The sequence below is a fragment of the Spodoptera frugiperda genome, chromosome 28, assembly GCF_023101765.2.
Source record: "Spodoptera frugiperda isolate SF20-4 chromosome 28, AGI-APGP_CSIRO_Sfru_2.0, whole genome shotgun sequence".
Classification (NCBI taxonomy): Eukaryota; Metazoa; Arthropoda; class Insecta; order Lepidoptera; family Noctuidae; genus Spodoptera; species Spodoptera frugiperda.
In genome coordinates, this window is record NC_064239.1 from 10,871,605 (window position 1) to 10,886,501 (window position 14,897).

A 14,897-nucleotide genomic window follows, 5' to 3' on the forward strand; every position below is an offset into this window, starting at 1 on the left:
AATGCACGTAGGTGTTGACAAATCACAAAAGAAACCTTCCGTAGTTCAAACCAACAAATTCAATTTAAAAAACCAATCAAATACAAGCCAGCTCGCATTATTTATTGCTACTTGAAACAAATCGCATGTTTTGACAGTTTATTATAAAAACACTTTGACATTCGCCCACGTAGCGCATTCATTCACTAGTCATTCTTTCACACTGGTAAAGTACGTGGCGATAAATGATGCACATTGATCTTTGAAAAGAGTTATTCGGCCAAGACACACTGTTTATGTAACATCGCGCCTTTGAGCTGCACATTACGGCACGCAATGCTGCTACACAATGTATACCCACTTTTCATCATTTGTGTTATAATTCCCATATAATAGGGGATGAGCCATATACCGGGCACAATTCCAGACTCCGTACTACTACTGAGAAATATTCAAAAACCGAAAACTACCCAGTGATGCTTTGCCCGACCCGGGAATCGAACCCTAGACCTCTAGACCGGCAGACGCACTTGCAACCACTTGACCATCGAGGCGGTCATACTGTTTATGATAGCCTCTAAAACTAAGCAACCACTCCTCTTTAATGATAAAAACATAGAAAAACAAAAAGGTTTATGATAAACGATCAAAATATTACATAAAGTTATATTTTTCCTAAATTGTACGTGCAATATTTATGGCTGGGTACTGTACAAATGTATGCAGATGAAAAAAAAATTGGTATGTAAGTTACTTATGTATGCGTGGTTGAAAAATCTCCTTGCCTCCAGTGCAGCTTCCCATTAATGAATTTATAATTTGCGCCGTTCGAACAATTAGACTCCTGCATCGCCCCGGGAATAAAGTTAAACGTTAAATCAAGATTCGTTCACGAGAACAACCCACCGGCCGCTATGGTTTTTGTCCAACCATTTTGAATAATGTCGGTACATTCATGTTCTTAATGTATGTTCCCCTTCCGGCAATTAAGTAGTTAGTACGTAGCAGGTTTTGTTAGTCCTGTCAATTACTATTAGACAAACGGTAAGGAGAACAGATTAATTTTACATTAGAACTGTTTCTTTGGTAAGGATTTAAATGGATCGATATTTCTTCGAATGTTGAATGAGAGTTACGGTTATTGTCTTACGATATCTGATGTTTTGTGAATTAGCTTTTAATATGTTTAGGTGTTTTTATTAGATGATATTTTATTCATACAAAAATGTTATTTTTGTAATACCTAACTAAAAATTACGGTTTACTCACGTACATTAATGGAAAAAACTCTACTAGTTTCGAGTGACACAGGGACAGATGAAGTCTTCATCTTGAGCGCGTGCATAGACGCGGCGAGATACAAAAATTGTATGTTATGCGTATGTAGCGCTGTTAACATACAAATTTTTTAAAAATCTGCTACAAAATTTTCTACTATTTTTATCAAGTAGAAACTAAATGTTTTAAAAACATGTATATTCTGTAATAAGTTCTACTAATTCTAAAAGAAGTTTCTCTAACAGTTTTCCCTATCATCTTCTACCTAATAATTTTAATGAAAAGCACTCTTATTCAATTAATAAAAACATTGAACCGGCAAACATCTAACAGACAGCTTCCAAAATGGTCTTTCAAGCCGCTAAATTGTAGCATAGCGTGTAGGAATGCGTCGACTGCGCCCGAGGCCCGGAAGAAAACTCAAAATTAAGTGGGAGTTGATCGCATGCAAATGTAGGTATGCGTAATGGCAGGAGCTGTCCCGTCACTTTGTGTTGCCTTTGTTTTGTTCTTCGAACGACTTCACGCTAGAGTTAGTGTATCCTGGGTAGGGAAAGTTGATAAGAAATTTGGTGTAAGAAGTCCTATTGTGAGAATCTTTCGTTGTATCCATTTTTATGGAAGGTAAATACCTACATGGAAATATCGCTTAGTGTTACCAGAATGAAGTTTTATTGAGTTTTTTTTTAATAGGTTTGTTTTTATGGTAAGTGTAAGTAAGCTGGTAAACGAGCAGATACCTGATGGTAAGCAATCGTCGCCGCCCGTGGATACCCGAAACCCCAAAGTGTTGCAAGTGCATTGCCGGCCTTTAATGGTTTAGGAATTTAAGGGTTGTTGGGAAATCGGAGATTGGGACGATTGGGAAGAGAAGTAATCAGAAGGAAATTGACTTTTCAAATGAAATGTGGTGTGGACAGTGTCAAAAATTCTTCGCGGCGTTGCCGCAATCTATAATCCAATAATTTATTGTCTATTGATTAGTTTCAGAAATAACACAGGAAAACATGGGATCATTATTATTTCTACAACAAAGTTTAGGCAAAACGAACATAGGTACTTCATAATAATGTAATTCAATACCCATGAGTATGAACATGAACTCCTACATAAAAATATAGTTACCGAAATTAGATCTAAAGTCAATATGAATACGAGTCAATGAATCTACGAAATAATCCCACGACAAGAACATTGAACGCAATGAACATTACCTACCGATGTAACTCGACACTCGTGCTTGCGCATTACTCAAAATCAAATTAATAAAACTAGGTTCTGTTACAAAATGTCAATTGGAAACCACAGACAAGCCAGTGAATCCGTCAAAAAATTAAGATGTATATCTTTTGATGTATTAAAATAAAAATCGGAGCGACTCGGCAGTGTTCGGGGCTTGTCGGCGTGTCACCCAACCTTTGGAAGATTAGAGACAATCCGATTTCGGCGTGCCCTGTTTGGACTGTATGCTTTGATGTTTTTTTGTTGCAGTATAAGCCCTCAAATGTTGATGTATTTATTTGAATGTGTTTCCAATGAGTGTTAAGTGTAGGTGTAATCTATCAATATGACTTATAATTAAATATCTAATATATAAAAGACTATAATTTAGCAGTGTCTAGTCTGTCGGTAGAGGGCACACTAGACGGTCATATATAGACCAGATTGACATGAAAAGACTGATGACTGTTGATGAAGCATCTTCATATACATAATAATAATACATATGAAATATTCACAAATAATAACACGTACGAAATGAAATAAACGACACAAATCAAATTGTATAAAAACTTATAAACAAATTATTCACTCGATTAACCACCCAAAGCGGGTGGCACGATCAAAAGTACCCTTTATTTATAGCGTCGGCGTCTCTCCGAATTTTATAAAATAAATTCTTCATTTTATTTCAAAAAAGAAATAACAAAGCTGCTATAATAACATCGTACAATACCGCATCGAAGGCTACGTGTTACACCAACTTATCTGCGTTGTGGAACACAAATTGAGTTGAATTTAATGACAATTAAGCCACATGGACGCGTGACGGGTTAAGTCCGCTTAGTGTCTGTCCGTTGTGGGATCATCGGTTTTGGAATATACGGGGCGAGAATTTTTACCGGCACATCTACCTTGATCTTGTATTTTTTGCAGTATGTTTTCCTTGTTTATTTACATACACCCCTTTGTTCTCTGTTCTTTTTGGTACCATATAAAATATTGAACAGTATCTACGAAACAATGTAATCAGGAATTGTATTTTGAACCTGACTGGAAACGAGTAACCTATGAAGTTCCTTGCTCGTTCTTCTCCATAGAAATCTAAACTTTGGAATTAGCTAATAGGTTCACTCTAGGTATTATATATTTTACAGACCAAGACCTTTTTTATTGAAAGGGTTATGTCATTGAATGACTTCTACTTCCTTGAATGAGGACCGTTACTGATTAAAACCCACCAATTCGTCAGCAGTTCTCATAGTTTTATTTATTTTGAAGACAAAGAGACTGGGTGCCTTGTTGGTCGAGAGGTCTAAGTGCGACTAGGGGTCTCAGGTTCGATTCCAGCGTCGGGCAAAGTATTACAGAGCTTTTTTTCAGATTTTAGAAAACTTCTAACTTGTTTGGAATTGAAGTATGGCATTATGCACAGTATATGACAATAGGTACACCTCCTATTACATGGGAATTATAACATAAATGGTGAAAAGTGGGTGTACACTGTATAGCGGCATTATATGTCATAATTTGCAACTCTGCGTACCGCTTCGGGGATAAAAGGCGTGACGTTTTGTGTCAAAGAGACTTTGTATGTTTACACAGGCGCCCCTGTTCGTTTTGGCATCATCCAAAGGAGTAAAATTATCTATCATGAAATTCTAAAGAATTTGACATATTAACATCATACTCATAGTATTAATTGCAAACATAGTTAATAGTGTTATTTGCAAACATATGTTCTTTACGTAACTAAAACGTTTAATATTGAATAAACGACCATATGTTTACTAAAGACGTTTGACGGGTATTATAACAAAATGAGGAATAAGTGAATTCTTTTCATGAATGATAGGTAGATAGGTATGTTTGTAAAACAGTACCTACTTACTTAAATAGTTTTATACAATTTTAATACTTACCTAATATAACCAAATGGTAAGTATTATTAAGTATATTTAAGATTATTTTTATACCGTCATTATCTTTAAAAAAATAATCATTTACTATTTATTTGATAAAAAATAAACAATTTCAAAAAGATTTTTCTTAAAATAATCAGAATTTTTATTATAATTTAGAAAATTCCAGACTTTTGTATCCTACATACTTTGGAAAATTGTATAATTAAGCTACTCTCAACACTACAAACTAGTCTAACATAACCTATCAACATATCTTTTACAATACTTAACTCTACATTCACAAAATTTTAACCAATAAATTGAACAGTTCAACTCAAACACTACATATGTAGCCCAATCACATCCAGAAGGCGTACACGCATACTTACAATAGAACATCGAAAAGCTTTAAAACAAATATTCGTTTCACTGACAAATAAAAATCGTCGGTCGCGCTAACAATAGGTCTTGCGCACCGGTAACGCACAGCGAGGAGGCCGGCCTTCATACGCCACGCCCCAAACCCCGCCTCTCTGCGTATGCGCAAGTTAATTCGGTTATTGAATTTTTTGAATGTCCGCGAATATTCTAATTTTTATTGAAAATTATTTATGGTTGTGTTTTGATTTTATTATTGGAGGCTTGTCGAGTGATTGGGTTTTTTTGGTAGTTATATTAATTTATATTTTGTTTAATTAAAGACTGAGTACAAAATAAGATGGAAGTGAGTATACTTAACTTTTAATCTGAAGTGTTCGCTGTAATATTAAAATAAATATTTTAATGCACGTAAATAAAATAAATTGCTAATTACATTACAATAATAATTATTTTTATCATCAAATACTTTACTAATTAGTAGTTGTACCAATTAACATCACACTTTTTATGAGTTGTTAATTTTGTTAATTAACTTATCAAGCTTATCGAACAAAATAAAAAGTCTAATATTAAAAAAAAAAACATTAGCGACGAAAAAGAAACACTAAAATCCACAAACTGCTACTTAAATTAAACAATAATAATAAAAACCATCAACTTCCATATTTTTTTACCTCCTCATCGATCATCTAACGACTTCTAGTTACTCTAGCGCATAATTCTAAAAACAACCCCTATTTAAAAATGTCATATGCGCAGGAGTCACGTTGCATGCTGGTAAGTAACACGTTTTTAAATTCCTATAACATACCTAATATAGTTCAAGTCGGATTGCGGTTGGCGGCAGGTGTGTTCAGGTCGTCGACATTTCGTATCATGTGTAGTTGTTTGACAACAGCTGAAAGGAACTCTATTCTTTAAAAGTTAAAGTTTAATTTCCCTCGTGGCTGTGCTCGTTTCAGTGTCAAACCTGCGGTCTTCCATGAGGAGGATCCGATATCATAACACCACGGTTGTGGGCAATATCGATCAATTTCATTTGATTATTTTTCGAAAATACCGGCCAGTACGTCGTTTTAATTAAATGCAACTGACGGTTTTTTGAATCTGATTGGTAGAGATGATTTGATACCTCCGTTCGTAGTTTAAAAATATTTCGACTAGATGATTTGATAAAAAGAAAAAAATGTTGTGGAAGGTACCTAGAGGTACTTAATATTGTTAGTTTCTTTGGAGACCATTGGTTTCCTTATAGGTACTTAATATTGTTTGTTTCTTTGGAAACAATTATTTGCTTGTTTTGATATAATTATATGAATAGATGGTCCTTTCTTAAATTGCAAGACATTTTGTGTAAGGATTTCCTTAAAATCTTCTTTCCAGCTTTTTTCCAATTCGCTTTAGGACTGGCTCTGAGTTTTAACCAAATACATAGCTGATAAAAGTGGAACCATTTAGCCTTTCACGAGGCACTAAACAGTGGTAAAACATTCTCATTAAGATCATTTATATCTTAAATTTGTCTCTTTGTAGTAATGTAATTCTAATGACTCCATCAATACACAGCAAAATTAAAATAAGAGATTCCTTAGCAACATCACTCTAAAACCATCTATTATTTAATTGTAAAAATTTTAAATTAAACCAATTTATTCAACTTTCGGTTGCCATAAAGATAAAACATGGATGTTGCGTGCGTTTTTCCATGGAACACACAATGAAGACATTTGAACTTGATGGCATTGTTCAACAATAGCTGAGGTAAGCGTGCGAAAGCTATAAAGCGGTATGAGGTTTTTTTTATTAAAATACACATAGACATGTCTTTTAGAAAAGTCATGAACATGGACGAAGAGCAATCACATATTAAATCAATGTCAAAGCATTTATTTCAATTAAGTCTAAATTAGATACTTTTGAAACGTCAAATTGAATTATCCGTCAGTCTGTCTGTCAGTGAAGATACTTGTTCCAAAGTGTAGCTTCAAGTGGACAAGAACAAGCAAGAAACCCCATCGTTACTCTTTCCAAAACAAAAAAATGTTTTTCCGGTATAATAGAAGATAGTAGATATAATAATCTCGAAATTCCTTGTGCATTTGATAGCAAATACTTACTTATCTGAAGTCAGAGTTAAACCAATTAAACCCATAAATCACTTTTTATATTAAATAAACATATTTATTTACATTTAAAAGCATGTGTTTTTCTGTCAGTCGTTTCAGCCTCTCAGAAATTATCTAGTTAACCTTCAAGCGGGCGCGCGTAGTCGAATCGACCGCGCTTAGTGCATTTACGTTCATATTTCTATTACTACCTATTACATTTATTTGTCACTCCTAGTAGCCTGTCGCTATGTTATTGGGAGTAAAACAAAGTAGAAACCGTCGCTCGGGGTGCTCCCCCCACTCTACAGATCGCAATTGTTTTAATCCCGGTGCAGTCGTCGAAAAGACTACACGCGCCTGTCGTCGAAAAGGTTACGCGCGACGCTCAACGCGACATACCCTCGTTCAGGCTCATAGTAGTTCTTCGGCCATAATTCATTATTATTGAATTGAGTTTGGATTTTTTTTTGTACAAAATAAGTCACGGACGGTCATTACAAAGTGCAATACTTGAGGAACTACTAAATAAAGACGAAAAAGAAAATTTATCGGAGCTTAGCTCCAGGACCAAGGGTCTGAAAGTTCCGACCACATCACACAATTCATTTTTATTCTTATTTTGTATTTTTTATTATTAGACTAGGTATATATACTAGTCTGAGATATGTGAAAGGGTTTTTTATTTTTAATTCTTGTTTTGATCTAAAGAATATTCGAGTTACGTTAATTAGTTTAATAATTGTTGTTTTTCATAATTTTTATTACTTTTTTTGACAAAATAGACTTTATGGACAATGATAATATATCTAAGTACAAATAAATACATAATTACTGAATAATTAGTGCTTTATTTCCTTTATTCATCCCAAACGTCTTTTCGGTTACGCGCGCCCGCTCCCGTTACAAAAGACCGCGCGCCCGCTTGAAGGTTAAAATAACTAGGTATTCGCTCATTTTAAAGAAGATCTAGAAAATATATTTTTTACTATTTTTCAATAAGTTATTTTTCTTCATTATAATTATTGTCAAAAAATATATGAGAAGAATTAGAAAAATGTATTTAGAATGATTAACAATAATTCAAACTAATCTGTTAATAATCATCTCAATTACCTACTGAATGCTATTTAGTTAGAAATAAGTAAAGGTCTTTAACAGGACATCCAATAATTACTAGTTGCTACCAATTTGTTTTTCTACGGAAATCGAGTGTACAGATACTGAAATTTATTACTCATAAATAAATTGCAAATACTATACATACGATCATAAGAAAAATGCAAGTACTAATCGACTTATTAATAGCTTTAGTAAAATATTTTGACTAAACCGTTTTGTTATCTAAAAACACGCAATACATAGAAATCTTAATAAAATTAGAGCCGCATCCAACACATTTGAGAATGACGAAAAAAATTGATCCAAAAAAAAGGTTTGTCTAATAATGTACAGGTGGATCAGGTGCGCGCGCGCCGCACCGCGCTCTACGCCACTCTGACGGGCGGCACACGGTCAAGCAGGTGCCGCCTTTGGAGGGGAGCACCTTACTATACACCTTACAAAATTGCATTTACGCCTCCACGTACCTTATACCGTTAAGAATAAGGTTGATATTAGCTCAGCTTGGACCAGTTACTTGTTGTAGGGCTCTACTCCTCTCCTTTTTATCGAACAAAAAATGAACTGTAAACGCGATCACGGCCGCGGCTAAGGTCAATGTTAGCGCTTCCTTCAGTGCACGTTCAGAGAAGAGCGCGTGCGCATCCTACCGCGCATGCGCCGTACACTACCCCGCCCAGAGCCGTAATGTAATATTGTACCGAATTACCGGACTTACAACTCTGAACATTATTCGTATCGTTCGCGCATTTTTTCGTGGACTTTGAACAATATTTTTTTTTATCGAGTGTGTGCTACACTAAACAAACTCACGCGCAGTGATTAATACATAACGACATTTCACCGGGCGATCGATCACACACAACCGATATTTCGTTGGCGACATCGCCGACCGATAATATAATCGAACCGACGTCCCAACATTTTTTTTTCTTTTCGTACACTAATTTATTTATCCTCATTAAGTGTGATGGACGAGACCGGTCACATTTTTAAATATAACTCATTAATGTTGTGACCGTGGGTGGAACTTAGTAAGACTGTGGTTTAAAGATGGAGACTTTGGTGTTGATTCCTCAAGATTTGAGCCTGGCTTTGAGGCCTGGTGGTGCGAGAGGTCGTGAGGCTTCCGTCAGCGTGTGGACCTCGGCTGAGCTTCCTCGAGGGTCCTTACTGTACCCATTCCAGGGCACAATAAGGATTGATAAGCTTCATGTTTACACATACGTTCCGGATCATGATGTAAGTACAATTCTACTATTTATATTATAAACAAAATACATTGGACGTAAAAATTTTGCATTGTTAACATATCTATTTCAACTTGTTTGTAAATAGCACGGTCAATGGTTTATTAGGGGTGGTTTTTCAACCCTTACCTTATATGTTGTTGACTTGTGGGACACGCGATACCTTCTCATATGCCCCTTACTTTGTTATTTGTAAACATTGCATATTCCATAGTAAATACAGTTAGGGATAAAACACATTTGATTGTGTTTATTATGTCTTTGTATCATAATATTCGTAATATGGGAAACGTAAGGATTTAAATATTTTAGCAATTTTATTCATAAAATGGACATAAAGATATGCTAAAATGTTCAAAGTTCTATGAATGAATCTCATCTAATTATGCGTGTAGGTATTATATGGCATTTTTTATTCATTCTAAAAGACTAAACGTTTATTTATAGGCACATTTAAATTAATGAACATAATCCAAGCGAAAACATTAATTAAAGAAACATAATTTTCCCCCTTAATTCCTAAATATTTTATCTCCAACCAATTTTATATTGTAAACATTAAATGACGGATTAAATTTAAATGTCACGCAGATAGTTAATTGAAAATTAGACATAATTTATAGATAAAAACAAGGAAATATAATTTATAATTTAAACAAAATTTATTTAAATTAAATTGTTGAACATGTACATTATTCGTCATGGTAGCTTGAGTGTTTGTTTCAAAGATATTGTTTTAAAACTTATGGGAAAATATAATAGCGATACAAAACAAATAAATATAAATTTAATAGTCACTTGCTTACGTCTTCTTTTCTTGTGAATATAATAATTGGTATAAGATATGAGTTTGAAGTCTATTGTTATGGTAATTCCTTATTTATTTTTATGTTGAGAAAAATCAGTGAGGTATGAATTCCATTCTGTATTCCGCTGCGATTACTGCTGTATATTTTTTTGTAAATTACGTAATTCAGCAATAGGGATGATGACGGGTATGAATATTAAAAATCTAATTAGTCCGTCAGTTAGGTACCGGAAAAATATTATTAGACACGTATTTTTTATTTTATCGTATAAGATAACCACACTTAGATAAAACGAATCAAAGTTTAGAAGTGGGAGGAAATACATAATTTCTACGTATAAAACGTACCTAGAAGTAACGTCAAGTCGATATGCATGTAAAAGTTTATGTTTCCGTTAAAAAAATACGTATCTAATATTTTAAAATAATCAATCTACGTTATTGTTTATGATATTATCAAGTGTATTGTCTGTTTGTGTATCATTGTTGATAAATCAACATTAGGTATAATAACTATCTATACATATAATAAAATCGTAGAAAAGTGCTGTCTGTACATTGAAAATAAAAATAAAAAAAATAGCAGGGGTTATTGTTATGTCGATGTCGAACCCAAAAATGTAATTAACTTTTTTTTGTCTGTTTGTCTGTTTGTCTGTTTGTCTGTTTGTCTGTTTGTCTGTTTGTCTGTTTGTCTGTTCGTCTGTGCGCGCTAATCTCAGAAACGGCTGATCCGAGTTGGATGCGGTTTTCACGAATATATTGTGGGATGCTTAAATTTACATTTAGTGTTTGTTTCATGTCAATCGGTTCATAAATAAAAAAGTTATGTCAAATTAAAGAATCACGTCGAACATTCTATGCTTATACCATTAATCTCCGCAACTATTTGTCGGATTTGGTTGAAATTTGGTACAGATATAGTTTAGAACCTTAGAAAGGACATAGATATATTTTTATTTCAAAAATCAAAAAATAAAAATAAGAATAAGAATTATTTATAAATAATTCGTTACACGACTTCGGTTCATGTTATTGTTTTAATTTATCGAAAAAAAGTAAATAAATAGTAAAAAGGTATGAAAAAAATAATATCAATATAATAAAACATTTAGTACAAAGAAAATGCTCTAACGGAGTATAGATAATTCTATGTCGATCGTTACACGACTTCGGTTCATGTTATTGTTTTAATTCATCGAAAAAAAGTAAATAAATAGTAAAAAGGTATGAAAAAAATAATATCAATATAATTAAACTTTTAGTACAAAGAAAATGCCCGAACGGAGTATAAATAAATAATCCAAGTTGTCTTTATCCTCGATAGATGGCGAAATAGATCGCGCTATGGTTTCGTTACATTCATTTGGTTGGGTATCGGCCGAGCGCTTCGGTACTATCGTAGAAAAAGTGTATTATCAGTCGTATGATTATTTGTCTGTAGTGGTCCTGCTGTTTCGTATATTCTAAATTGGTTTCGTTGTATTTGTCAATTAATAAGTTTATTTGTTGGGTTTTCCTGGTTTTTTGGTTAAACTATTTAACGTAGGTTTAGTTTGATATCGATTATTAGTAGTTACTGTAGTTAGTTTTTTTAATAAAATTGTAAGTCTAATTTTTTTTTTAATTAGATTAGATTTAAGTCGTTTCTTTTAAATTATTTAGTTTAAGCTTGGTTATTATAGCATAGAGGATAGGTTGTAATATAGTTTCTTTTTTAATTGTTATAAATTCGTAATTCGTAGCTTTCTTTAGTTTTAAGTTAGTTTAAGTCCGTTTTTAAACTATTTTTTCAATGCCCTAAGTGAGTATACATCTATTAAATTCAAACGCAGAGCTCATTATGTTGATTTTTGAAGAGTTCCCTGGAATATCTTCCACATTTCATTTTTGAAGAGATCCCGCGAGATCGGGAACTATGTGGTTAAACCCAAAAATTTGCCGGAAGTCACTATTCCACGCGAACGAAGTCGCGGGCAAAAGCTATATGTAATAAATAAACTAATATTATATAACAAATAAATGAATATTGAGTAATAAATATATAAATGCAATATGGTAACTACATGTGTGTTATAATAAATCTGTAGAAGGGTCAATTCTGTACATTGAAAATATTGAAAGAATAAATAGCAGGGGGTGTTACTGGATCGATACCAAACCCAAATATGTGATTAAATTTTTTTTGTGTCTGTCTGTCTATATGTTCAGGCATCACGTGAAAACTAACGGTTCGATTTCGATGAAACTTGGTATAATTATACCTTACTATACTGGGCATAAAATACGATACTTTTTATCCTGGAAAAATACGTAAAAAAAACTTTATTTTTCAGTTTTATTCTACAGAACGCGAGCTCAACAGCAGTAGCTCCATAGAGGGATCTCCTTAATTATTATGGGCCTCGCCGTATTTGGGTCCAATAGATATTTATAAGATGTCATTGTCTGAGTTACTCAAATTAAAACTTCCACGCGAAGACCGACATCCACGCGGACGGAGTCGCGGGCGGAAGCTAGTTTTCTATAAGGTTAAATCAGATTAACAATATTTTGTTTAAGATTCTTTATAATCTCAATATGTAAAGTTCTACAATCTTAGCTTATCTGTGATTTTATCTCAATGTATGCAAAATATACTTTTAATTAGAATATTGCATCTGCATTCGATTTAATCCAATTATCATAAAAGCTTTGCATAATAAAATCTAGATAAAATTTAGTTATCTATGAAAGAACTCCCTAATTGAGGTATTTAAAGGAACATTTAATGAGAACCGATAGTATTCAATGAATCTTGTTTAAAATTTCCGGAGATTAAATTCACGATAATGGAATTTAAAATGTAGGTAAATATTTTGATTTATAATAAATTAATTACATAAACAAACGCTTCATGACTACGTTCACATCACATCCACAGCCTATAAGTGGCCACTGCTGACCAAAGGCCTCTTCTCACACGGAGAAGGTTTGAGCATTAATCGCCACGGTTGATCAATGCGGGTTTGAAATTGCCAATTTCAAACCATGACTATGTTTACAAGGGTTTATTAGTAATACTGCCTATTGATAGATAAAGACAATGACTGGATTCATTGTGAAGACATTAGCAGCGTACTTGGGATAAAAAAAATTATTTTTTTTTATTTTTTTTTTATTTTTTTTTTAACGTTGCCCCACACTAGGATTTTTTCCTGTGTTGTGGGTGCATTTACAAACATACAAGTTCACATACACATGACACCCAGACCCGAAACAACAATTTGTGGATCACACAAAGAGTTGCTCCGTGCGGGAATCGAACCCGCTACCCGTTGCGCGGCAGCCAGTTGCCCAGCCACCGCACCAACCGTGCAGTCTGACTTCTTACCTTTTGTCTGATTTTTGGAGCAAATGGACCTAATATTTTAGTACGGTATCGGATAATTTTGTTAATATTTACCCTAGTAAAAATAACATTTGTAAATTAATTATTATGTTATCCGCTGAGTTGAAACTAATTTAGTATGTCTCACGAAAGTTATAATAGAACATTTTGTTAGGCAAGAAAAGCAATGATTTCTTTATAAACCTCAGTCTTATACCCAGTACGTGCCTTCCTCTCTTTATTTTTAAACATTTCTAATTGAATAAAGCTGACAACTAAGCCATTATATGTATACAGAGGACCGTATTTTTTGGCTTTCCTTGTTTTTTTTTTGCTATTACTAATATTGTCAACGGGATTGTGATGATGGAGTTTTTCGAGTCTTTACAGTCTAACGATTGCTTTCACGGTTCTTTCAACATTCGATCTTTAACCTAGCACGTTCTTATTCACAACGCAAGCAGCCTGCAGCTACTGTCCGTTGACAAGGAAAAAAAATGTGGTTGCCATCTACTGACTAGCGTTTATGAAACTTTAGATAATATTTTTGGTTTTGATTTATTGGAAGTACTTGATTTACTTTTTATGATATGGTAAACAGAATTTAAATTACCTATACTTTGATTATAAGATACTGTTAGTATTCGGGTGGCGCAAGATCAGGCTAAGGGACTACACAGTTAACGGAGACTAAGCAACAGCGCTCTCTAGGAAACCTAAACCTTTAGACTGCTATTTTTACCCGCCTTCCGAGCGTGAACATAGCAAACCTTTTGAGAGGTAGGTCCAATAAGGAATTGTGAAGACACTATAGGTACATCAACATCGTCATTGATGACACTTTAATGATGATCCTACTTAAAAATCTACCGTATAATACTTTACAACCTCTTCTTAGACCTACATATTCGGATACCATTCAATTTCCATAATTTCAACATGAAAATTAATTCAATAATTTACCTAATACGGAAATTGAAACAGGGATCAATCATTAGTGTACAAACGTTTAATAAGGTATTCTTATCAACGACGGCTTAATAGAGCATTGTCAACAGTTACAAGACTAGAGATAATTAGGTACGCCGCAACAAATAGTGAAGAGGAAAATAATAACTAATAATTCTATTAAGTATTTCCTAGGCATATTACCAATTTATAGTAGGTAGTCATGTTGATGTCGTGGTTTAAAGCGATTGCTTCTCATGCATGAGGTGTTCAAAACCTACCAACGGCAAGTACCAATGTGACTTTTTGTGAGTTATATAGGTATACTTTCTGATATTATTTAGATACCGCTGACAAACGGTAAAAGAAAACATCACGAGGATACCTGGGCTTATTAACTTCTAATTATAAGTTTGAAATCACCAACCCGCATAGAGCAAGCGCTGTGGAAAATGGTAGAACAAGTGCATATCAAAAATGCTTTTTACGAATGTCATAATTTGGCTAATATGGCTATTTTATTAGGTTCTC

General features: G+C 33.6%; 1 protein-coding gene across 1 annotated transcript in view; it reads left to right on the plus strand.

Annotated features, from left to right (window-relative positions):
• The first annotated feature begins 8,584 nt into the window (after positions 1–8,584).
• The window catches only part of LOC118265287 (zinc finger and SCAN domain-containing protein 21), a 79,815-nt gene continuing 73,502 nt past the window's right edge, over positions 8,585–14,897 (plus strand). Inside the window, exon 1 of the mRNA XM_035578096.2 lies at positions 8,585–9,232. Within this exon, the coding sequence (XP_035433989.1) occupies positions 9,044–9,232 (189 nt within the window). The 5' untranslated portion in view covers positions 8,585–9,043. The remainder of the gene's footprint in view (positions 9,233–14,897) is intronic.